This window comes from Periplaneta americana, chromosome 3, assembly GCF_040183065.1.
Source record: "Periplaneta americana isolate PAMFEO1 chromosome 3, P.americana_PAMFEO1_priV1, whole genome shotgun sequence".
NCBI lineage: Eukaryota > Metazoa > Arthropoda > Insecta > Blattodea > Blattidae > Periplaneta > Periplaneta americana.
The window spans coordinates 132,899,900-132,925,613 of record NC_091119.1 but is presented as its reverse complement, the minus strand read 5'-3'; the positions used below and the strand labels follow the sequence as shown (position 1 = coordinate 132,925,613).

The 25,714-nt window shown below is 36.6% G+C and overlaps 1 protein-coding gene across 1 annotated transcript in view; it reads right to left on the bottom strand.

Annotated features, from left to right (window-relative positions):
* Nucleotides 1-25,714, bottom strand: part of LOC138696545 (arylsulfatase B-like) — a 109,354-nt gene that overhangs the window by 3,340 nt on the left and 80,300 nt on the right. The window contains exons 4-7 of the mRNA XM_069821643.1: nucleotides 10,761-10,984; nucleotides 8,874-9,138; nucleotides 7,693-7,850; nucleotides 4,428-4,517 (exon numbers count right to left, since the gene is read on the bottom strand). Of these exons, the coding sequence (XP_069677744.1) occupies nucleotides 4,428-4,517; nucleotides 7,693-7,850; nucleotides 8,874-9,138; nucleotides 10,761-10,984 (737 nt within the window). The remainder of the gene's footprint in view (nucleotides 1-4,427; nucleotides 4,518-7,692; nucleotides 7,851-8,873; nucleotides 9,139-10,760; nucleotides 10,985-25,714) is intronic.

The window sequence follows — 25,714 nt, the reverse complement described above, 5'->3', positions numbered from 1 at the left end:
TAGAAGGTTTATTAAAAGTGCCTTTTAACCGTCGTACTTAACAACGAGAAAGTTGAAATTGTGAAAATGGAAAGACCAACTCCTGAGTTAAATTTGTCCATGGACGTAAAAGAAAAACAGCGAGAGTACACACGCCATTTCACTTCAACATCATATGGTAAGTGGAATTGGTTGTGTGGTACTTCTAAACTGTCTAAACTATTTTGCTGGCCATGTTTGTTATTTAGCCGCGAAACTAATGTGTGGTCAAAAGAGGGGTTTTCTAATATGAACTCCCTTCGAACGGCAGTCCTAGAATACGACAAATCAAAAGCTCATATTTGTAGTAGCATGAACTTTGCAAACTTTGGGAAGACAAGGATTGATTTACAGCTAGATAAGCGAAAAGCTCTACACATCAACCAACACAATGCTCTTGTGAAAAAAAAATCGGGAGATTTTACTGCATCTTATTAACGCAGTCTGCTTTCTAGGAAAACAAGAATTGACTTTTCGGGGTCATAACGAGAGTGTGGAATCAGACAATATAGGAAATTGTATTGAATATTTAAGTTCCTTAAGTGAATTTGACCATTTACTGGCCAATCATCTTGAGAGTTCAACAGTATTTCGTGGTACTTCTCTCGCAATTCAGAATGACTTAATATTTGCTATAAGTGGGGTTATGATAAAGAACATAAAACCTTTTGTGGCCATTATTGTTGATGAAACAAGTTACTGCTCTAATCAGAGTCAATTGTCCATTGTTTTAAGATACGTCGACAGTGCTGCCAATGTCCAAGAACGGTTTATAGGATTCACAAATGTCAGTTCGGATAAAACTGCTGCTGCTTTGTTTCTGCATGTGGAAGGTGTTATAGCAGAATACAATGTCGGCAATAAGTTAATTGCATAGACATACGATGGTGCTTCAGTTATGGCGGGAAATATTAATGGCTTAAAAACAAAAGTTCAAGAAAAGTATCCTCAAGCACTATTTGTCCATTGTTATAGCCATGTTCTCAATTTAGTTTTGCAACAAACTACTTCATCCATTCCAGAATGCCGCATTTTTTTCAAAACACTGTCGGGTTTAGCTGCATTTTTCTCATCATCTCCTAAAAGATCAGAAAACTCAAGGAATTTATGAACAAGAAACTCCCAAAAGTAGCACCAACTAGATTGAATTTTACATCTCGGCTTGTAAATACAGTAAAGGAATACAGAGAAAAACGGACTGCTTTCTTTAAAAATATCATTTGTAATGACTCTGAAGAAAACTGGGATGATGCTGTAAATGAGCAGGCTCAAGGATATTTGAATTTTTTCACACAGTTTCAGTATATATTTCTTCTTGAAGTCTATGCTAGAGTGTTCGCACATACAGATGTGCTCTACAATATTCTTCAGACAAAAAGTCTAGACATAGCATACTGCTTGCAAGAGGTATCAAAGTTAAAACATACTATATCCGAGTTCAGACGTAGTGGGTTTCCGTCCATATGGAGTAATATGGAAAATGAAAATTCTTCAGACAATACAATGGAACCACCATTAAAGCGAAGAAAAGGAGATGATGAATTGAAATACAGGCAGCTGTACTACAGCATACTAGATCGTATGCACATGGAAATTACTGACAGATTTTCTGATTATGGAAAGCTTCAGTTCACATATCTTCTAGATTCTCAAAAATTTTCTGCTTATAGAGAAAACTTCCCGAATGAGGCACTAAACAAATTATTTCAATCCTATAACAGTCACTTTGATCAAGTACGTTTGAAAAATGAATTAAGTGTAATATAATCAGCAGAAGTCTTTGATTTTTCGAACAAACCTACCCATGAAATATTATCTGCCATATATGAAAACCAGCTGAACCAAGTTATTCCTGAAGTCCTTAAATTGGCAACATTAATTGTGACAATACCAGCTACGTCAGCAGCGGTAGAAAGAACATTTTCTGCGTTGAAGAGAATAAAATCCTACTGTAGATCAACTCATACATAAGAACGTTTATCCGGCTTGGCACTAATATTCATTGAAAAGTTATTTCTACAGAAACTTTGCAAGTGGCCCAACTGTAATTTCAAGGACGAAGTCATCAACGTATTTTCGTCCCAATCAAGACGTCTGGAATTCACATAAATATGTAAGGAATTTTATTATAGGGATTTAAAAATATATTTTGTGTAATAATAGGGTCAGTGGTAGCCCAAACCCTTTAACCAGTATACGCCACTGCTTTGAGGTTAGGTTTCCCTAATTGTTGGTATCCCCCTTTCAAGAACTTGGTTGCAGGCGATTCCCTACGATCTCTCTCTCTCTCTCTCTCTTACAATTTTCGTATTGTATCTTCCACAATGTCCATTATAGTTTTAGAAATAAGTTCTGCAATCTAGGATAAATTGAAAAGCACCTCCTTAAGTGGAATCTCTGTGAGGACAATTTCATGTTGGTGGAAGAAGGATATTGGGGGGGGGGGAAATATTAATAAAATTTCCGAACTTCACGGAGGCCATGGATGGAAAGCAATGTGTATTTCAAGTTAACGAACCGTGGTATAAAGAGTTAGCAGAATTTCTGCACGGAAGTGTTATATGTACTGAAGTACATCGTAATAATATATATGCGAAAAAAATCACTTAGTGATTTAAAACGACGCTTACTCCGTCGGATCCCGGCCACTTAGTCACTCATAACGAGTGCACCTCTTCACATGTTGGACATTGTGCCACTGTCATACATATATGACGCAGTGCATGAGGGTAGGCCACGAGAGGGAACCCAAGAGGTGGAACTTAAACCGAGTGTTAATTAATTCACTTAAACTGAGAGGATTCAATCCGGCATCGGGATGGGAATCCGGTGTGGTTTAGTGGATAGAGCGTCAGCACGTAGAGCTGAAGACCCTGGTTCAAATCCCGCTGCCGGAGGGAATTTTTCTCTGTTCCACTCATCCTTCTTCGTATGATGACGCAGAATTTCTTCACGGAAATATCATATGTACTTCGGTACATAGTAATAACATTTCTTACAGTGTTTTGGGAAAATCATTGATTTTATTCCCAATATGTTCAGTCAATTTAAGAGAGCAGTGTATTGTGATAATAAATACGCAGAAATTTGATTCTAACAAATGTAACGTTTTAAAATTCCTTTTCAGAAAGAAAATTTACATTTGTTCAGTTGAAATTTCTGCATAGCTAAACGACAAAAACTAAATTTCTTTTGGTGATAATACATTCCTCTCTTAAATTGACAAGCATGTTGAGAATTATGTTAATTCAATGGCTTTCCCAAAATACGCTTTGAAATGTTTCACACAAAATAATTTTTTCCCGAAAATAAAGCAAAAACGAGCAAAATTGTATTAAACTTTATTTGTTTGAAATATCTCAAAGAATAACCCTTTGAAATTAATGACATTAATCGCGGTTCACTCTGTAAAATTCAGGGTATCCTTAAACCAGCGTTTCTCAAACTATGGTCCACGGACCACTTGTGGTCCTCGAGGTCTGCCCTTGTGTTCCTTCAAAAAAGACAGGAGACAAAATAAAATTCTAACGAATTGTGTATTACAATTTAGCTTAAAATCTCAGAGTTTGGAAGTGACACATGGCAATCGAATTTCACTTTTTCTCCCAGTACAGACATTTTACGAAATTTATTACCCTACCCGTCTATCGACTTCCCAGTCTACTCTCAGCAACGAAAGAGGGATTTAAAGTAATATATACGTGGTGTTTCTCGACATCTTTTCCCTGCACAACTGACGCCGCGTCTGTAACTCAGCCAGGGACCACCCGAATTTATAACAGAGGACCGAAGTAACGGACCTTAATTCAATTTTAAAATATAAGTGTACTGGTATTAAAATTTGCTACGAAAATGATAAATTTGCTTTCGAAGAGAACAAGAGTAAGGTGGTCCGTGGAACTGTTCTGACTTTAAAAAGTGGTCCCCACTTCAAAAAAGTTTGAGAAACGTTGCTTTACATCAAGATCTCCTCTGAAAAAGTATTCAATTTTGTTGCAGACGATGCCATCATAAACAAAACACATACGTATTCCGGTAAAAGTTAACTCAATTTCAATTTTCGTCGCGTCGTGACGTCATAAAATTCTGATTTCCTATTGGCCGTAATTTATGTAATATCGCGTCTCTCTGTCGTGTCACGTGTGTCCCGTCATTGCAAACTATACATTATCGTAATTTTATATTTATATGTAAGACTATTTCCAGTAGAAATGTTATTCTTCCTCTTTTATTGTAAGTAAAATACTCAAGGGAACTCAGTTCCCACGATATTGCATTATGTACTTTTCGGAGTACATTATTTGAAAGCCAATTCTGACCGCCTCATAGTCCAGTTGTAACAAGTTGCTAAATTGTTTACATAAGACTAGTTTCTAAGGCCATGATCAATAATAAAGAGTTTTGGTTACCTTTTCAGAAACACGACCAGGATCAGAAAGTAGAGGGCTCCATATCAAACCCACGCCACGGACACCTCCTTCCCACAGCGTCGCCTTGATCTGGAAGCAAGCCACGTCCAACAGGTTATCTTCAAAGGAAGCACATTAAGCTTCACATTATAAGGCGGCGAACGCGATTCGAATTCCACGACTTGCTACGGGAGCCAAGCAGCTCATCTCCAAACATATCGAAATGCTATTTGTAGTAATACAGTGGAGCAACAGCTTTATTAAGCTGGTTCATACAACCCTCCAGCACTGAGTGTATGTCAGAATAACAGTCTCAAAGCGAGTGATGATATTGGCTGAGTGAGCGGTTGAATGAGTAACAGAAATTAAGTGAAATATTGATTGTTGCTATGCGATTTACTAAGAGAATCAGTCACAGTTGTTAAAGAGTCAAAAAGTGACTCACTGAAGGAGAGAGTAGCTTACTCTACTGACTGACTGACTGACTGACTGACTGACTGACTGACTGACTGACTGACTGACACACTGACTGTCAATTGATCTGACTGACCTAACCTCTCTGAAAGAATTACTTAACCTGAATTACCGACTGACTCAGTGAATAACTGACAGACTGACAGGACCTGGCTAACTGAACCTGACTGACCGACTGACTTGGCCTCTCTGAGGGAATTATTTCACATAAATTATCGACTGACTTACTTTACCTGACTAACTTGACCTGACTGACTCACTTGATCTGACTAACTTGACCTGACAGACTGACAGGACCTGGCTGACTGAACCTGACTCACCGATTGACTTGACCTCTCTGAGGGAATTATTTCACATAAATTATCGACTGACTTACTTTACCTGACTGAAAGACTTGACCTGACTGATTGACTGGACCTACCTGACTGACTCACTTGACCTCACTGACTAACTTGGCCTGACTGACTGACTAACTTGACCTGATTGGCTGACTGGACCTACCTGACTGACTCACTCGACCTGACTAACTTGACCTGACTGACTAACTTGACCTGACTCACTTGACCTGACTGACTGACTTGAATGATTGACAGACTTGACAGACTTGACCTGACTGACAGACTTGACAGACAATCTGGCTGACAGACTTCACCTTACTGACTGACTTGAAATACCTAACTTACTGACTTGACCTGACTAACTTGAATGACTGACAGACTTGACCTGACTGACTGACTTAATGGACCTGACTGACTTGACCAGACTTGACCTGATTGGCTGACTGACTGACTTACTGGACCTGGCTGACTTGACCAGACTTGACCTGATTGGCTGACTGACTGACTTAATGGACCTGACTAACTTGACCAGACTTGACCTGATTGGCTGACTGACTGACTGACTTACTGGACCTGACTGACTTGACCAGACTTGACCTGATTGGCTGACTGACTGACTTACTGGACCTGACTGACTTGACCTGTCGAGAAAATTATTTAGCCTGTAATACCGACAGAGTTACTGACTCACCGATCTGACTTCTATTGCTTCCATAATAGCATTGGACCAGCTGTATCCTAACATTTAGTTTTAAAATCATAGCTTGGAACTTCAAAATTCTTAGAAAAATACATTATTGACTCATTAATGTTTTAATCAATTAAATTGTGGCTATGGAAATGCAAAATGTAACAAATGAAGATCACAATAATTCTTTACTAAACATAATGATGTTTTTTTTTCTCTTTTATCTGAAATATTATCATATTTATAACGCTTTAAAATTTATATGAACTTTGAATAACCATACACTTCATGATTTAAGACCTTTATGGAATTCAATGTGGTGTGAAGGTTTTTAGTTTTTTGACCATGTCATGTAGTACGATTTCCGAAGCATACACAGTGTTAAAGAATGTAATAGATAGGTTTTCCTTTTCTTGTATGGTGCAGTCGATAGTATGTATCTCCGAAATGTTAGTTCTTTTTCTATGAACTATTAAACACTGAGTGACATGTAATAGATAATTAATGTCCCAAGGATTGAGTGAGTGAATTGCCTTAGTGAACGATTTCTGTTAGAGGTAAAATCATAGGAGACGTGTCCATGTGCATACGTCGGTTTTGTTTTAAGTACTACAGAAATTCTGTTGATTTTCCTTCTGTGGTCCAGGGTAAAAATTCAACAAATAATTTATGTTCATTGGATTCAAATAAATTTTTCTAGACCAAGGAGTTTAGAAGCACTTTCCATTTTAGGTTATTTGGTCCAGAGCGCATGTATTCTTTGTTGAGAATCAGCCTACAATTTTCTGCACAAATTAAAGGAATAACTATTTATTTTCTTTGCATTCAAATATATTACCTTGGGCCAAACAAAACTGAACTCAATAGAATTTCTTTATTACTTCAAGGAAAACCGAATATATACACATACGGAATTAAAAAATGGACCGGGTCTTGGTAACAGTCCTCCCCTGTGTAGGCAACAAGCTTCGAAACACTGTCCACAAGTAGCATACATTTAAACGCTCTTGTTTACTGCACATGCGCAATGTGTTGTATCTGAAACTTAGTAAAATTAATATTAGAGGAGAAAAATTCGCTCCGGCGCCGGGCATCGAACCCGAGTTCTTGATTCTAAGTACCAAGCGCTCTAATACTGAGCTACGTCGAAGTTCAATCCACAGCACCGGATCGAATCTGTCTCCTCTAGTGTTTTTTTCCCTCAGTGGTTTTACTCCATGTTCGACATATATCTTGACATATTATGTTGAGTCAACTGCCATTATACAAGGAGCGCACTCAATTGAGTGACTTGGTGGCCGGTATTCCACAATATATGCACTGTTGGGCGAAGAATCTACGTAAAGATTAATTTTGGTCCTACAGAATCTATCTGTTATGGTTACAATTGATATTAGAGGAGAAAAATCACTAGAGGAGAGAGATTCGATCCGGTGCTGTGGATTGAACTTCGGCGTAGCTCAGTGTTACTGCGCTTGGTACGCAGAACAAAGGACCGGGTTCGACCCCCGGCGCCGGAGCGAATTTTTCTCCTCTAATATCAATTGTAACCATAACAAATAGATTCTGTAGGACCCAAAATTAATCTTTACGTAGATTAGTAATATTAGATGGCTCAAATTTTATTTCTGGTTCTGTACGTGGACACGTCTCCAACGAAATTATCCTGTAATGCAAATACCAGAGTATCTATCATTACAATCAACACTTCAAACCATTTATCAAGATTAAATTTTTTAATTGATTCGCTCTCCACTAAACTCACCCCTCTGAAAGGAAAGTTCGACCCCCAGTTCCGGAACATTCCTACAGTAGGTGCACCGTTGTCAGAGATGAAGACAATGATGGAATTGTTCAGCATCCCGTTGTCCTGCAGAGCTTCCACCACACGACCCACTGACTCGTCCATTTTGGAAATCATGGCTACAATCAGAAAAGATTTTAATGGCCTCGTGTATCAGTAGCTTGATATTGTAAACACCGCTTAAAATTGCCACATAGCACATAGTTAAGCACTTGCAAGGTGCATCAACCTTGTTTAGGACTTAAACAATCTCTAATCTGTTAATAGAGCTAACCAGTGACCAGTTGTAAAGTAAAATAGCAGCCAGATCGCAGCTGATGATTTCGAAAATTTATTACGCCACTTCTACAGAAGAACTAGACCAAAGGCGGCATTACTTTTTTAACAGTTACGTACTACGAATACCTATATAAAGAGTACTACAGTTTATACAAAACTATAACTTCGTTCCATAATGTCTGATAGGAGAAGAAAACATTGCCGAAAGCGGAGGAGAAAAGTATAATTGCTACTCAAACAATGGAAGAGGTGTTATTCGACGCTTATCTTGAAGTTGGGCGGGGTAAAACGCTCAAGTCCGCCCTACTTCAACACAAGTGCGGATTACAATTGTGAAACACTCTAAAAATATATTATTATACAGTAAAGAATGACAATTACATTCAAGCATTCCAGACACCAGAAGTAAACTGTAACAGGAAGGTACTGAAAATTTGACGCTATCAGCATTGAAAGCGGATATGTGATGGGTGATGATGTAATAAACAGCATACAAATGTACGCCACGCGAGTACTGGAGGGTTAAGTTGAAATAGATTATAAATGCCATAAATTCAGAAGTGTACAGGGGCCTATATTTTTTTATTTGAAATCGCTGGTTTCACTTGTGTCTGTGATTCTTCAATACGGCTGGAAAAATAATCAAAGCTTTACAATCAGGTGGTAGGGACGTTTCCGCCATTCCTACATCCAGACGCCACATACCATAAGTTTCCCTCCTTCAGCAAATCCACCAAGATATTTGCCTAGGGAAGAGGTTGCGGCAATGATACGTGCAAGTGAGAGCATTAGTATTTCCCAAAAATCCTATACTAACAAAACCAATTTCATGAATTATTTCATGTTGAAATTGCCATACGTACCGGCATAGGTTCTTCTGTTTGCCTCAGGAATATGCCTGAACTTGTCCACCTCCTCCTGGGGCGCCTCCAGCAGTTTGCCATCATTGCCTGCGTGCGCTGCAAGATGACTTAGGTACAAGAACAGCGGTCTGCTTTTGTCGTGTTCGTGGATGATCTTCACGGACTCGTCGGTGAACACGTCCGTCGCGTATTTGCCGGAGAGATCCCAGGCCACGTCCATGTTGCGTCTGAAGTCGTAGCCGCTGAGTACGCGGTTGCCAGGATACTAGAAAATTGTGCCACAGTCTAGTATATACAGTCACGAAGGTCAATACGTAGTAAATATGCATCCACAGATAGTTGCTAACCACTAGGATCGCTAATATCGCCTCATTACAGACAATGCGTAATAGTACTGGCACAGTCTGTTGTCTCAAGCACCCTCACAACTCAAGCTTCGTGACTGTATATATTAGACCGTGATTGTGCCATGAACGTTTCAAGATGTTTTTCTGCAACTATTTTCGTTACATAAAATACATCAAATACAGACTCTTGTTGTAAAACCTAGCTTCACACTCTAAACAAATTGCGCTAAACTTTGTCGTAATCAAATCTCCCTTATTATTGTGATTTGAAGTTCGTCACCCTTATGATATACAATACATGAATTCATTTTGATCTACAGGGACGTCATTTTATGTTTACTTACATTTCTAATATTAACCTCGCTATAACTTTGGATTAACGGTTGAGAACCGGAAACACCATTTTCTACCCCCTTCCACGACTGAGTTCGATGATACTGGCGTAAAATACAAACAAATCACTTTACTAGGTATAGGAGGGAAGAAAAGTTGTTCATCCATTTATGTAAACTAGGAAATATCGCGATTTTGAGTTTGATAATTTTCATTAGGTTTTTGTTTAATCAAAATACAGTACTGTATTAACAATAAGTGTTTTCACTCATGAATTGAGCTATCCATTCTGACGTATTCATTATTAAGTGTATATTATACTGTCTACAGCACATTAGAATACAATATAGATAATGAAGTCAAATTGAAAAGTAATCATAATACGAATATTTAAACACATTTTTGAAAATCCTGGCCGTTCATTTCGATACAGGCTTTAGTTCTTTGTGCATATTATCGCACTATAGACTATTGTACCTAATTCCAATTACCAGTTTCGGCCTTCAACTCATGTTGAAATAATTCTGTACCTACTGCATAAAGAGTAGGCCTACCTTACTAACTGTAAATTCAATCTTCACTTCTGCACGATCCGAAAAGATAAAATTACTCAGATATGCTATCTACTGTCCGTCCAAGTGGTTTTGTCGCAGGTTCGTAGAAAGGAGGGAAATCACGTGATAGTTAATTACTTAACGAGGCCCTTTTATTTAAGTTATTTTAAAAAGTTGTATATAATATTACGTAGACGTTGAATTCCTAACAGAAATTAATGTTTTCAGAAAAGAGTTAAGATAGCCCAGCCACTAGTCTTTAAAGAGGGGCGAGCAGAAGCTAGTGGGGGAACGGGGATGCGACGTAAGCAAACGGACGACAGTACCTGTGCGAAAATATGATTCAATATTGAAAGCTCTTTCGTCACTGGAAAACGCGAACTTATTTCTGGAATGTGCTATATTCACTAATTCAGTACTGTATATTATGACCGTAAGGCGTCTTTGACTGTATACGCAGCCTTGGTTCTGTGTGGAGGACCGGTTGAAAGTTTACTAGTAGAGGGGATGGTAGTGAACTACATACAAAAACTAAGCTATAATAAAAATTGAAGTAAAAATAAAATGACGTCCCTGTTCATGCATTGAAGATAGGGAAACGTTGATCAACATAATGGAAGAGCTACCTTAGAGGTCGCAGTGCTCATGCTTACAGTGTCTTCGGTGATGTGGTCGTAATAGCTTGTGAATCCAGTCCAGTAGCCGACGTGAGAGTCAAAGCCGCGATATGTGGGAGTGTACTCCTTCTTGTAAAAGCCGAGATGCCACTTTCCTACAGCCCTCGTCACATAGCCCAGATCCTTCAGGTATTCAGGCAGAATCTTGCCGAAGGGGAGACCTCGTGGCTCAGCCGCGAACATCGGAACCCCCTGCATGCCTGGAAATAAGTCATAGGGACAGGGTTTAATAACTCAATTTTGATCACCTATGGTTGAAAATAGGGAGTGGGGATGGAAATGTATCAGTATAAATGTCATAAAATCCGTCGAACATGTAGTCAAAGTCCTTACATAATTAGTTACTTAGCCGCTATGTCTGAGTGAGTGTAATTTAGTGTAATACTCGAACATGGCAATCAAATACAGTTATTATTATTATTATTATTATTATTATTATTATTATTTGTTTATTTATTTTAGTAGGTTATTTTACGACGCTTTATCAACATCTTAGGTTTTTTAGCGTCTGAATGAGATAAAGGTGATAATGCAGGTGAAATGAGTTCGGGGTCCAGCACCAATAGTTACCCAGCATTTGCTCATAATGGGTTGAGGGAAAGCCCCGGAAAAACCTCAACTAGGCAACTTGCCCCGATCAGGAATCGAATCCAGGTCACCTGGTTTCGCGGCCAGACGCGTTAACTGTTACTCCACAAGTGTGGACAATAATAATAATAATAATAATAATAATAATAATAATAATAATATAGTATTAACAATAACGATGTCTTGCTTTACCACATCATCATCTATGTTAGGAGGTGTTTTCTAAATGGTTCAATAATTTGTGAAAGAGTAGACTTACTCGTATGTTTACTCCTGGACCTATCGCACATTATGTTGGAGATTAGTTTAATAATAAGATCTAATATTAAAATGTATTTTGTCTGACAACATGAAATTCATTGCTTTGACCAAGAGAAGGCCCTATGGCCTTAACTCTGCAAGAATAAATAAATAACAAACGAACAAACAAACACACAAAATAAATAAATTAATTAATTAATAAGTAAATAAATAAACAAACAAACAAACAAACAAACAAATAAATAAATAAATAAATAAATAAATAAATAAATAAACCGTTTACGATTCACGACACCTAACCTAAAAACGTATTTTGTTTGATTAAGTGAAATGATTAGTACAAACTCCGAAAACAGAATGCCACTTTGAAATGTATGCTTAAGAATAGGCCTACTTACTCCTAATAATTTTGTTATTCTAGTTATGATAATTGCTGTCTCCATACGCATAATTTCTTCTTCATTATCTTCTTTTTTCAGTTCATTATACATATGGAATCTTGCTCTGAATGGCACACACTCTCTTTCTTGGAGGAGACACTGCCATGCTATTTCCTCTCTTTGACATTATTGTAATAAAAATTTGAACATGAAAGGAATTAATTGAAATGTGAAATGGCATTTCTATCGATCACCCAAATGGATGTATTACATGGTGTATTATATTTATTTACACTTAATATTAATATTTATATTAGGCTAATTATTTATTAGTATGTTCAAATTTCACTAGCTTCCAGGAATCGTCTCACAAATCTAGAACAATTTGAATTTTCAGAATTTATTTTACACTACCGACAACTGCTGTCATTGCAGCCAACATAACAGCTAGAAAATCAATACCAGTTCTAGTATTTCTCAGTGCTGAAATTCGAAACTAAGTTGGCAAAATAAAATTCCAACCTTCAAACTAGAAAATCACCATAATCCACTAGCATATATAGCAATTGGGGGGGGGGGGAGCGGAAATGATTAGATTACACTCTTAGGGTATTACGTAAGCTGATCCGGACAATAATAATAATAAACATCATATCATAATTTACTACAAGGATTAAGCCTGAAGGCCTATTCCGGTTTCATAATGGTTTAATATTTGTCTGATCAGCGTTTTGTCCTTCCATCTGGTTTGCAACGAAGCAGTTCATACCTATTGTATCCTGCATGGCTACATTCGTTCTACGTGTTCTTTTCATTTTCATTGTAATTTATTCCTTCTGTTTACTACCACTATCACTACCACTATTACTATTACTATTATTATTATTATTATTATTATTATTATTATTATTATTATTATTATTAGATTATTACAATAATCCTTCATGAATACGAGAAGTGGACCTATTTCACAGAAACATTTCACAAAAACATGGACAAATAACTATAAATAAATTGTTTTTAATCATAAAATTGTGTTGTTGCTCAATAATAATGACATTAATAATGACAATAGTAATAATAATAATAACAACAACAACAACAACAATAATAATAATAATAATAATAATAATAATATACATCATTAGTAAAGATAGTCTATATTTTACTTACATTATTTAGTCCATTCTTTTATGAAATAGGCTCAACCTCTCTATGTGAAGGATTATTATTATTATTATTATTATTGTTATTATTATTAGCCTATTATTATTATTATTATTATTATTATTATGCGAGAGATGAGATGTAGTTCAAAACAATGTGAAACAATGATTTACAAGAAAAATTCTCTTGTAACTAATAAAATTGTGTTCAACAAAAGGTTATACGGGTATAATACTACACTTAAAAACTTTCGAATAAATCCAATTATTACTAAATATGGAGTGGTATTACTGTACTTCACACGCCGTTCGTGTAATATATTGACATTACTCGGAAACTTTTAATATTTTTAAGATCTAGAGATTTTCCTGTAAGTGTAAGTGAATAAAGTTTGGTGAAAGAAAGTATCATTATGGCATTGGCTAAATTTATAATGCCGGTTAACAGGCACTCAATTCAGGGCCGCCTATAAGGGGGGGACGTACACTATTCTAGTGCGGGGGGGTGCGGCTCGATTTTCAGATAGTCACAAAATATTCACAAAACATTCTGAAATAATTAAACAAATACATGTTTCAGATTTAATTAAAATGATTGACGAATGGTCGTTCGTGCATATATGTGCATTTGCGCATATGCCGACATTAGGAGAGTATTTAATGTATAGGTGTACTTAATCACTCAGGATTCTGCCCAAGGCCCGGTCTTTCACTGCAAACACAGCATTCTCCAATCTTTCCTATTTTCTGCCTTTCTCTTAGTCTCTTTGTACGATTCATGTATCTTGATGTCGTCTATCATCTGACATCATCTTCTACCCCGAACTTTTCTTGTCTGTGGAAAAGGACATAACACAGGTTGTTTTGGCCCATCAGTTCTTGTTGACGAAATATCTGAAATCATAATGCATTGTGTTTGTTGCTGCTTCATATCACATTGAGTGTTTTCATCCGAACGTGTATCAACTCTCATATCTATTGAAACTGCAGTATCGTGATCATATTATTTACTGACGTCACTGCCATATTCTACTTGTATCATCACTGTGTTCTTCTGGACACAGTACTGAAGAATTTTCACTCTCTTCGTTTCACTTTATAATTCGACACCGCTGTTTAGTGAACTTGAATCCAACATATTAGACTATCACACATTGTTTATTTTTTGCTTTTTTTTGGTGGTTGTGAAAAGTATCGAACACGAAACGTTTACCAGACATGACGCACTGGAGCTACTATAAATTTAATTCATCCTATACTGTAGTAATAATAAGTAATTTAAAATATCACTCACATATTTGTAATTTTATTACAATTATAGTATGAATACAAGTAGGTCTATTGTTTAGTGTACAGTTAACACGCAATTCTAAGCTTGAAAACAAACTGTCAATGTAGGACCGACTATTGCTGGCCACTAAATAAATCTCATAACAAATTCGACTCGTAATTTCAAACCAATTAATGAAAGTGACTGTATTTATCACAGGCGTGGCAGCGTCGAATTGCAAAAATAGTTAACTCTACTGGAAGAAAGGTGATAAAAACTGACGCAACACCTTTTAACTATAAAGTTCTTTATATTGATTTGAATGAAAGAAGTCGTTATTAAATTATTACATATTTTTCCGTAAACTTGATTGAATAATATATAATAATTGAGGGGTTTGCCAGAAAAAAGGCGTATACGTCAATATGGTGAATTGAGATACAGGCAATCTAAGATTTTAAACCGCACCTGAATAAAATGTTATACAGATAGTGAACAAAATTATGCATTAAATTTAAAATCTTAGCGAGTATAAATGTTTTGTAGCATTTAGGCAATTTATATTATTAAATTTCCTTATATTTGTACCATATAAAACTTCGATCTATACGCCCTTTATCCATATAATGATTTGCTTAGGGGATTTAATGTAGATTTCAGATTTAAATTTCACACGGAATTGAAACAAAGATACATTTTATGACATTTATTATCTACTTCTAAAGTAATTTACATCATTTCAGATATACTGAGTAGACATTAAGTACGCAAAGCAAAATCTCTGAATATAACAGAAAAAGAAAATCTCCATTTTGTGTGAACATAAATAAATAAAATTTATTCTTTGTATAATCCTGATAACAATAAGCCCAAAAATCTGAATATTGTAACAAATCTCTTTATAGAACATAAAATATTTCCTTCTGAATCTACGAGTTTCATGAGTTTGTTTACTCTTAAAGCAAGGACAATAATGAACATAAAAAGTAGTCAAAGGAAACAACTGGACTGACTAAATTGAACTATATATATTTGCTTAGTCTCTACCAAGAGAAAACACACAGTACAGTATGCGGTAACGCGCAGCACTAGCTCTACTTGTAGACTGACTGACTAATTCGCGCGCGCACGCAGCCCTGTCCTGCAGGTATGTACAGTACAATCAAAACAAAATTTCGCTACTATAATTATTCACTACATTTTAAACCGTTTTCCCAAAGAAGGGCGTAGAGGTCTATCCGCCTTTCTTCCGGCAAACCCCTCAATTATTCATATTATATTTATTTTCATGTTGGAAGCTTAAGGGTGGGCTCAAATTAATTTTGGGTGGGCTCCTGCTGGCGTCGCCACTGCTTCCACTCCCAAATCTTTACCCACTCTCAATTCTACTACCACTGTATTGTAAGCTGTGACTTAGCGGCAAGTATATAGGAAGGTTACTGAAGCACCAGTAAAATTTAATATTTTACGTAATTTTCAAAGGAATTCTCGTTACTATGTTACATTTCATTTTCACAGCTAGCTTTTATAGGTTATTTTTTATTACACTATTTATAAATGTGAATATTTTCGAGGAGTGCTTCTATCTAAAGCTGTCAAAAGTTTCGTAGTTAGATTGAACTACACAAAATCTTACGAGACGCTGCTTTCAACAGCCAGTTTCCTTGAACTGATTTCTATATCATATGAGGTATCGACCTTAAACCGAATGTTGGTACTGTTAGTTTGTGATGTGAGAGCATGAACACAGACCGCTGCGCTGTGCGCTCTGATGATCGAGGTAGTTAAATATTATTAGAGGAAGATATGTCCACAAGCATCGGCAGGAGCAACCACCTGTTCTTAGAAGTATATGCGTCAATTGACTGATCTGCGGTTGAAAGGTTTTCTAAATAAAAAAACTACGAGTTAAGGTGGGCTACGTGTATTAATGAGAGTGTTGAACGTGATTGAGAATACCCTCGGCATTGCAACGGCACGCCGCGCCGCTTCAAGGTGAACAGCTGTTACGTTCCACTGACTCACGAGCGTGGCAAATAAAATGGCCTCGAGAAACAGGTACAATGCACTTGACAGTTCCGTCTGAAAGAGGGTTCCCCGATACTGCATCCTACATCCGAAGTATTTATTTTGTAGTAGTAGAAGTAATAGGTATTGATAGTAGTAATGGTGGTAGTGGCAATAGTAGTAGCAGCAATAGTAGTAATGGAAGTAATGATAGTGACAGTGATAAGGCTGATTCATAATAAACCAGGAACGGGAACGACAACGAGAACGAGAAAGGAAATAATGTTAAAATAGATGTATTTAAATGTGAGCATTCACAATAGTTAATTGTGAATGCTCACATTTAAATACATTTATTTTAACAATATATCCGTTCTCGTTGTCGTTTCCGTTCCCGGTTTATTGTGAACCAGCCTATAGTGATTCATTAATGATCGACAATTCATAGTTACAAATATAATGTCATGTCTTCACGATACTAACACTCAGCTTTATAATTTTAATAATTATTAAGCCCGTTCTCATAGAAGTTGTTTCGTAGCATTTAGGCCTACAGTTGTTTGCTTTCATATTTTCAAATCTTACTGTTACAATTTTGTGGTGCACGTGTTTATTATTGTAGGAGAAAGAAATTTGAGTAACAGTCAGTTATTATCTGGTGAAAGGTATAAGAGCGGTTAGCTAGAATGCCTAAATTCAGTAAATCACTTAAAAGTAAACATTATGCTTGCGTTAGTGAATTTGGTGCCCATGTGTTTTCAACCGATTGAACAGTTTTGTTATGTAATGTTTGTGAAAATATATTTAATCACGAAAAAAACTATTTCATAAGTCAGTATGTGTCAACTACGAAGTAAAAATGTGAGTTATGTTGGTATAATTTATATTTATTGCTAAAATGTAAGTATATTATACCTTTTTAAAATTTATAATGCCTTTTTTTTAATTCATTGCGCTTTTTAACGTTTTTATTGCTTTTTTGCCTGTCTATTTTAACTATTATAAATGCCTAAACATCCGAGCTCTACTTATTATACTCGGCAAAGGCGAGTAGAGAAGCGGCGGAACTTGGAACTACTATGCATAGGCTCTTGCGTTCGACGGCTCAACCAGTCCTGTGTACAGTCGTATTCCCTTTCAATTGTGGATTGTAGCTAAGGATCGGAAGCCTAATAATAAGATTCACGAACAAACTCGTTGTGTTAATTTATAATGTTACCAAGTTTTTAGAATATAGATTAGGGGAAAAAAATCCCCGTTGATAAAAACCAATGAAACGAGCTGTGGTGGTGATTGGTTGCGGTAGATTAACTATTTGTGGAATACGAAAGAAGAGCCATAACGAAGAAAGTGATGGCAGCAAAATAACATAATACTGTATATTAGGAAGGAAGGTCCATTCCCTGCTAACAAGACTGAGATAGACGACATGGGCGTAAGTAGGTACTCGTATCATAAGAAGGAAATTCCAGGAATATTAAGAAATTCGTAAAGAAATTCCAACTTCGCGTAAACTAAACTCGTTTTGGATTACAACGCTTGGTTTTTATAGAAGTAGAGAAGCACTTCAAAATATTGTGAAATCTATGGGGTTTACCTAATAGATGTCAGAGCCTACAGGGGGACCAACATAGATTCGGACCATTATATGATAATGACCAAAGTACAGCAAAAAATATCAAATTACAGAAAATGTCAAGAAGTAAAAGCAATAATTAAATTTAATATAGGTGAATTTAAAAGAGATTAAATAGTCATGAATTATAACCGAATTGATGATGAATGGGAAGCGACAAAGGGGGTTATTACGACCGCGGCTGAAGAAGTCCTAGGTTTTATTCCTAGAACGAAGGCGAAGGAATGGTTTGGTGAAGAATGTGAAATGGCGACTGCTGAGAAGAATAAGGGATATTATAATATGCTTCAGACATGTACCACAAGGGGAAATACAGAGATATACAAAAGTAAAAGAAGAGAGGAAAAGAGAATACGCAGAAGAAAGAAAAGGAAATTTGAAAATGACCGCTTAACTGAAGTGAACAATTTTAAGAAAACTAATGAAGTTAGGGATTTTTACAGGACTGTTAACCATGACAGGAAATGTTTTAAACCACATACTAACCTATATAGGGACATTAACGGTAATATTTTAACTGGGAAAGAAGAAATTTAAAAAAGCTGGAATGAACATTTTTGCCATCTTTTAAATAGCAATGGGCTCCACAATGATGAGCAACCTTCAGAGGAAATGGAAGTTGAAATGGAAATTCCCGATAATGGTAGCTATACAGTGGGGGATGAGGACGGCATACCAACAACTGAGAAGATGGATGAAGCTATAGAGGAACTTAAAAATAATAGAGCCCCGGGCATTGATAACATTGCCACCGGCGTGGCTCAGTCGGTTAAGGCGCTTGTCTGCCGGTCTGAAGTTGCGCTCGGGCGTGGGTTTGATCCCCGCCTGGACTGATTACTTGGTTGGGTTTTTTCCGACGTTTTCCCCAACCGTAAGGTGAATGCCAGGTAATCTATGGCGAATCCTCGGCCTCTTCTCGGCAAATATTATCTCGCTATCACCAATCTCATCGACGCTAAATAACCTAGTAGTTTATACAGCGTCGTTAAATAACCAACTAAAAAAAATTGATAACATTCAGGCTGAACTTCTGAAACCTGCAACAAAGAAACTAAGACAGATGATATATGAACTATTTCGAAAAAAAAATGGAAGGAAGAGACTTTACAAATGGAGTGGAGGATGGGTTTCATATATACATTACATGAGGGGTCTAGTATCAAAACCGGCCATATCCATTTTTTTTAAAAATCGAGTTTTCTTATGTATTTTGGAGTACTTTCTAACACCTACCATATGCACTGGCTGGCTTTTTCAAATTTGAAGTACAACCCATATATAATACATGGTAAAAATTGGAGTTAGTTTCAAAACCTGCCACATCCAAGGAAAATACTCGATGTCTCACTTTCAAAACCTGCCACATCCATTCACTAATGACTGGAAGTTATTTAATCGCGTTATCTCAGTTTTATCGGTTCCTCAACATTACATGCGAGTCAGTTGTTACAGTATTGTTGTTTAAGATGTCACCTGCACTAACTACACCGAAAACATCACGGGAAAAGGCTGTTCGGCATTCAAAATGGAGCACGACAACGAAGAGGAAGCAAAGATAAGAAAACGTTTCTTTTCACTGGTATACGATAATTGAAAATATCAAGTCACGTGCCATGTTTAGAATTGTTATAAACTGTTCCATTGTTGATGCTACAGCATGTCATTTGTGAATTGTAGGTACACATTAAAACCGCCGACTTTCCAACAATGCGACCATAAAACAAAATCAAAGGCTTTGAAATGTTCTGAAATTTCTGAGGCTGATATACTCAGATTAAATTCTGCATTCTATTCCAATAAAGAAAAAAGAGGCCAAGATGCATTCATTTTGAACCATGTGTCTGTAAATAACTGCATTAGACGCAAGACCACAAGTGAAAAGAAGAAGGTTTCTTTACACCACTTCATAAAAAAAGACAAGATCTGTGTTCGTGTTTGCCGCAAAAAGTTTCTGGCAACTCTGTCTGTTGGTAGATCACGGGTGGAATCAATTGTTACACATTGCCATCGTACAGGGCAGATAAATATTATTAATAACATTTTTCATAAACTGTAGCTTTGAAATAAGTCTTGTAGGAAGGAAACTGTCCATGGCTTAAAGGTGCTCACTGTCTACGTTTTTTAACGAAAAACTAACTAATGCAATTACAATATTGTTATTGAGTCATTAGAATTAGCGTAATAATTGGTAGACGATTAAAATATGAAATTAATATTTATATGCTTTAAAAGGTTTCCACATTAATGACAATATTACAGTTAGGTTTATTACTACATACAATTCATGAAAATACGCTATAAAATCACACAGAAGGTAAAGTGAACAATAATATTACAGGAGAAATATCGTACTCTTATGCACAGTATTGTTAATTCTTTCACGAACACACACATTTTACGTATCAATAGTGGCATCGTACTAAACATGACGATAACATTGCAAGGTCAATTTTGCCTGCGTTTTAATTTCGAAGACACTCTGACTCCTACGCAGGAACATTTCGCTGGCACATAATATGTATACTTCCTTGACCCTAGACCAGCTCACATAAACAAAATATTCAGGAAGTTCAATACAATGCACTGAGAGGTGTCCAATTTGGAGGAAACATAAGAATGATAATACCCATTGCATTGAAAGTATTAGTTCTAATGAACTCATTATTTTCTTGTACAAAGTTAATATTTATCTACTTCTACCCTATTCATAGGTCCGATATGAACACCGTTGTGATAATCAGAAGGAAGAGGTTTTTTCTTGAAAAGCAGCTGCAATCAAAACATTTATACAGTCATTTAAAAAGGATGGAGAGCCATTATTGTCGAGGATCTTCAAAAAAGAAAGTCTCTACCGCCATCTTTGAGTAGGAAGAACCTGGGGCGGATGTATTCCAATGATACCGCTGTAAAAGAGTCATATTTTCGCAAGACCTTCAATACCAATTTCAATGTTGGATTTGGAAAACCAAGCACCGACATCTATTCAACCTGTGTAAAACTGAAGAATCAAGCAAAAATGGAAAAAGATGAAGAAAAGAAGCAATCTTTTATCCTTCAGCTCAAAGTTCATAAGAAACGAGCAAAATCTTTCCATCAGTTGCTAAACAGGATCACAGATGACGAGGTACCTTTGGTGTTGACTGTGAAAACTCAAAAATACCCAAAATAGAGGATCAGTCAGCATAGTATAGCAGATAACTTTACCTACACAATTTCGCTTTTGTGACGATGCTTCCTAACAAACAACTAGGCATAAACAATGTTAGGTGCTATGTTTGGACTGAAAATGAGAGGTGTAGAGGATCCAGTGAAATAGCTTCAGCCATTTATGACAGCTTGCAGAAAGTGGATTCAGACAAAATACGGAAAATACGAATCTTTTCAGACGGTTGCACTGGTCAAAATGAGAACATGACTATGGTTTCAATGGCAGCAACTTGGTTAGTATCTAAGTCACTAGAGAACATCACTGAGATGGAACTTCACTTTCCCCGTTACTGGCCATTCATTTTTACCAGCAGATAGAGTGTTTGGTTTCATAGAAACAGCAGTACGGAAAGAACAGGAGATTTTGAACGCACAACATTATAACAACATTATCGGTAAGTATGGCAAGGTGTGCCGCATTGGAAGAGATTGAAATGTTTATAATTGGAAAGAAGCTGCTGCAAACGTTGTAAAATCCTCTCAGAATCTTCACTTTCAAATATCCACTGTAAAACGAATTAAAATACAAAAGATAGACAATAGAATTGTTATATGTGGGGAATCGACGTACATGACTGGCACTGGCATTGGGAAAACTATAGTTCGTCGTGGAAAAAGCCTCTCACAACTTCAGCCTATGGTGGTAAATATTGGTGTACCTGTATGCGCTAGAAAGATCACAGACGTTGCTAATCTGTTGGAGAAACGTTTTGGAAGTGAATGGCAACAAGACGAACGCTTGAAATTTTATGCGAATGTACTAAATTACGGAGCAACTGAGGAAGAAGCAGAGGAAGATTACTGCGAGACTGGGCAATTCATTAACCCCCATGATGAAGGCATTGTGTGAAACCTGTGTTTTTAATTTCAAAAAGCCTGAAAATGAACATTATTTTATGTGTAGGCCTATGTCCAAATTCTGGAGTAACTGAGGAAGAGCCAGAGGAAGATTACCGTACTGCGAGACTAAGCAATTCATTAACCTCCATGATCAATTCATTGTGTGAAACCTGTGTTTTTAATTTCAAAAAGCTTGAAAATAAACATTATTTTATGTGTAGGCCTATGTCCATATTCTGGAGTAACTGAGGAAGAACAGAGGAAGATTACTGCGAGACTGAGCAATTCATTAACCCTCATGATAAAGGCGTTGTGTAAAAAGCTATTTTTAATTCAATAAAACTAGAAAAAAAGCTTATTCATGTTAACAGTAAAATTATTAGTTATTTAACACATGTTCTTATTTATGGGTGATATATCAAAATCAACCATATCCATTATAAACTGTCAAAAATACAATTATTTAGAGGGGCACGATTTTCTGAATCTTATTATTTTAGTAGATTTCCACGAACCCCAATCATATGCTGAAGAAGAGCCACATACATCTTATATCAAAGTAACTGCACGTTTTTCTCATTTTTCTCGAAATATAGCAAAGTGGATGTGGTAGGTTTTGATACTAGACCCCTCACATAAGAAAGGGAACCAGATGGTATGTTAGAGGCATTGTAGTCTTTAACATGACTTACAAGGTATTCTCCAAAATCTTATATAAAAAGTTATTTCCTTATGCTGAGAGAGTCATAGGCAACTATCAAACGGTCTTTCGCAAAGAGAAATCTACGATTGATCAAATATTCTGTTTAAGGCAAATATTGGAGAAAAATATTGAGAACCATCACTTATTCGTAGATTTTAATACAGCCTATGATAGTGTTAATAGAGCTGGTCTCTATAGAGCGATGGGGGAATTTGAATTCCCATGCAAACTCATAAATCTGATTAAGGCCACAATGACGAACAGTCAATCTATCAAAATTCAGACTGATATCTCTGACCCCTTGGAAAAAAAAAAAAAAAAAAAAACGATTTAGACAAGGTGACTCTTCGGCGCGTCTGTTGTTTAATCTAGTTCTGGAGAAAGCTGTTCGAAATGCAAACATCCAAAATCTTTAATCTAGTTCTGGAGAAAGCTGTTCGAAATGCAAACATCCAAAATCTTTAATCTAGTTCTGGAGAAAGCTATTCGAAATGCAAACATCCAAACTTTTTAATCTAGTTCTGGAGAAAGCTGTTCGAAATGAAGGGTACACGGGAAAAACGAACAATGTCACAATGCTGTTAAGGGTGATGTCATTATCTAATTCACTGTATTACTACAAAATTTAGTGTTATTTTTTACCAAAATTGGTAAAGGAGAATTAAAACCACGGATACATTCATCATTTTCTTCATTTCAAGTAGAAACACCAATAAATTTAGCAGTAATATACCGAAATAGATCAATATCTCAACCTTAATGGAAATGTGACATTGTTCGTTTTTCCCGTATACCCTTCATATGCAAACACCCAAACTCTTTAATCTAGTTCTGGAGAAAGCTGTTCGAAATGCAAACATCCAAACTCTTTAATCTAGTTCTGGAGAAAGCTGTTCGAAATGCAAACATCCAAACTCTTTAATCTAGTTCTGGAGAAAGCTGTTCGAAATGCAAACATCCAAACTCTTTAATCTAGTTCTGGAGAAAGCTGTTCGAAATGCAAACATCCAAACTCTTTAATCTAGTTCTGGAGAAAGCTGTTCGAAATGCAAACATCCAAACTCTTTAATCTAGTTCTGGAGAAAGCTGTTCGAAATGCAAACACCCAAACTCTTTAATCTAGTTCTGGAGAAAGCTGTTCGAAATGCAAACACCCAAACTCTTTAATCTAGTTCTGGAGAAAGCTGTTCGAAATGCAAACATCCAAACTCGTGGGAACATATTCTATAAATCTGTTCAATTATTGACATTTGTTGACGACAAAGATGCCAAGATCGGAGAGAGATATCAGGCGAATCTTTAAGGCTAATAAAAATTCAACGGAAGCACTGGGTCTAAAAATTAAGGAACAAAAAGCCAAGTATATGGTAGTAGGTAGAAATTAGAGAACAAGTGAGACCCACATCATTATTGACGAATTTAAATTTGAGAAAGTACAGAATTTAATCTTCCTCGAATCACTAGTAAGCAATACTAATACCACTACAAAAGAATTTAAGAGGAGAATCCAGCTTGCAACGAAAGTTATTTTGGTCTACGGAAACATTTCAAATCAAGTTTGCTTTCTCGCGGAACTAAATGTGGAATTTATAAAACGTTAGTTAAACGCGTCCGAGACATGTGCCATGATAGAATTTGATATTGAACGCTTAAAGGTATTTGAGAGGAAGGTCTACGAAGAATCTTCGGACCCGTTAACGATGATATATATGGAGGATGAGGAGTAACAGGGAGTTATACAGCCTATACAAATCTTTCGACATGATACGTTCAATTAGGGTCTCCAGACTAAGATGGGCAGGACATGTCAAGAGGTTGAAAGAGAATGAGATACCAAAGAGAGTTATGGAGTACAAGGTTGAAGGAAAGAGGAGAGTTGGGTGGCCTAGACTTCGGTGGGAGGACTGTATCACGAAGGATATCAGAAAGCTTGAAGTTACGAACTGGTGGACGGTGGCCAAGGATAGGGACTCATGGCAAAGAATTCTGAAAGAAGCCGAGGCTCGACTGGGCTGTAGAGCTACTGATGATAATGATGATGATGATGATGATGTTTACATTTAAGAAATCCAAGAATAACAAAAGTTTCCTAATGAGCGCCCCGACATAGTTGCCCACAGGGCGCTGTATCTTGAAATACTGAGGAAAAATAAAAACGGAGGAAAAAGACCTATTGTGTAGGTCAAGGCTGGGCACCAAGAGTGAATTCTACTCTCTTACAGGGAGCCATATGACTTCTCTTCAACCCCTTTCTTTCCCGCCGAACATCTCGCACGTTGATGCCGTGACGGATGAATACGAGTATTAAGCGTCCCCGTTTAGAATCTGGATCCGCTCCCGGTGCGCATCCCTGGACTATAGGCCTACATGGATGTGTAATAATAGAAACATGGGCATTAATTTCATTTAGTTTGATAGTCTAACATGTTATTTCATTGACTGTTGTTATTTTACTCTAAATCTCAATTAATTAAATGAATCAGGGATTGCAGAAACAGCACATATCACTATTTGTGGCGAAATGAGTTTATTCGAATTTCATGGACTATTGATATAGGGCTATCATTCCATGCAGAAACCACATATGTCAGTATAGCCGTCTCACATTTGGAGACCTATGAAATCCTGGAAACGCACAGAAACAACTCATATCAAAGACATGTGCCGACTCATTGGTTCCGATTCCAGACGGCAGATATCTACGACACAAGGATACAAAAACTGATCCCACTGAATGACAAATGTCTCAATTCTGGTGGTGAATACGATGAAAAATAACTCAACAATTGCCATATCTGTTCCAATAAAACGTTCCCTGAAATTTTGTTCTCTTTCTGTAAACGGCCCCAGGGAAACTTATTTTTACGGCCTT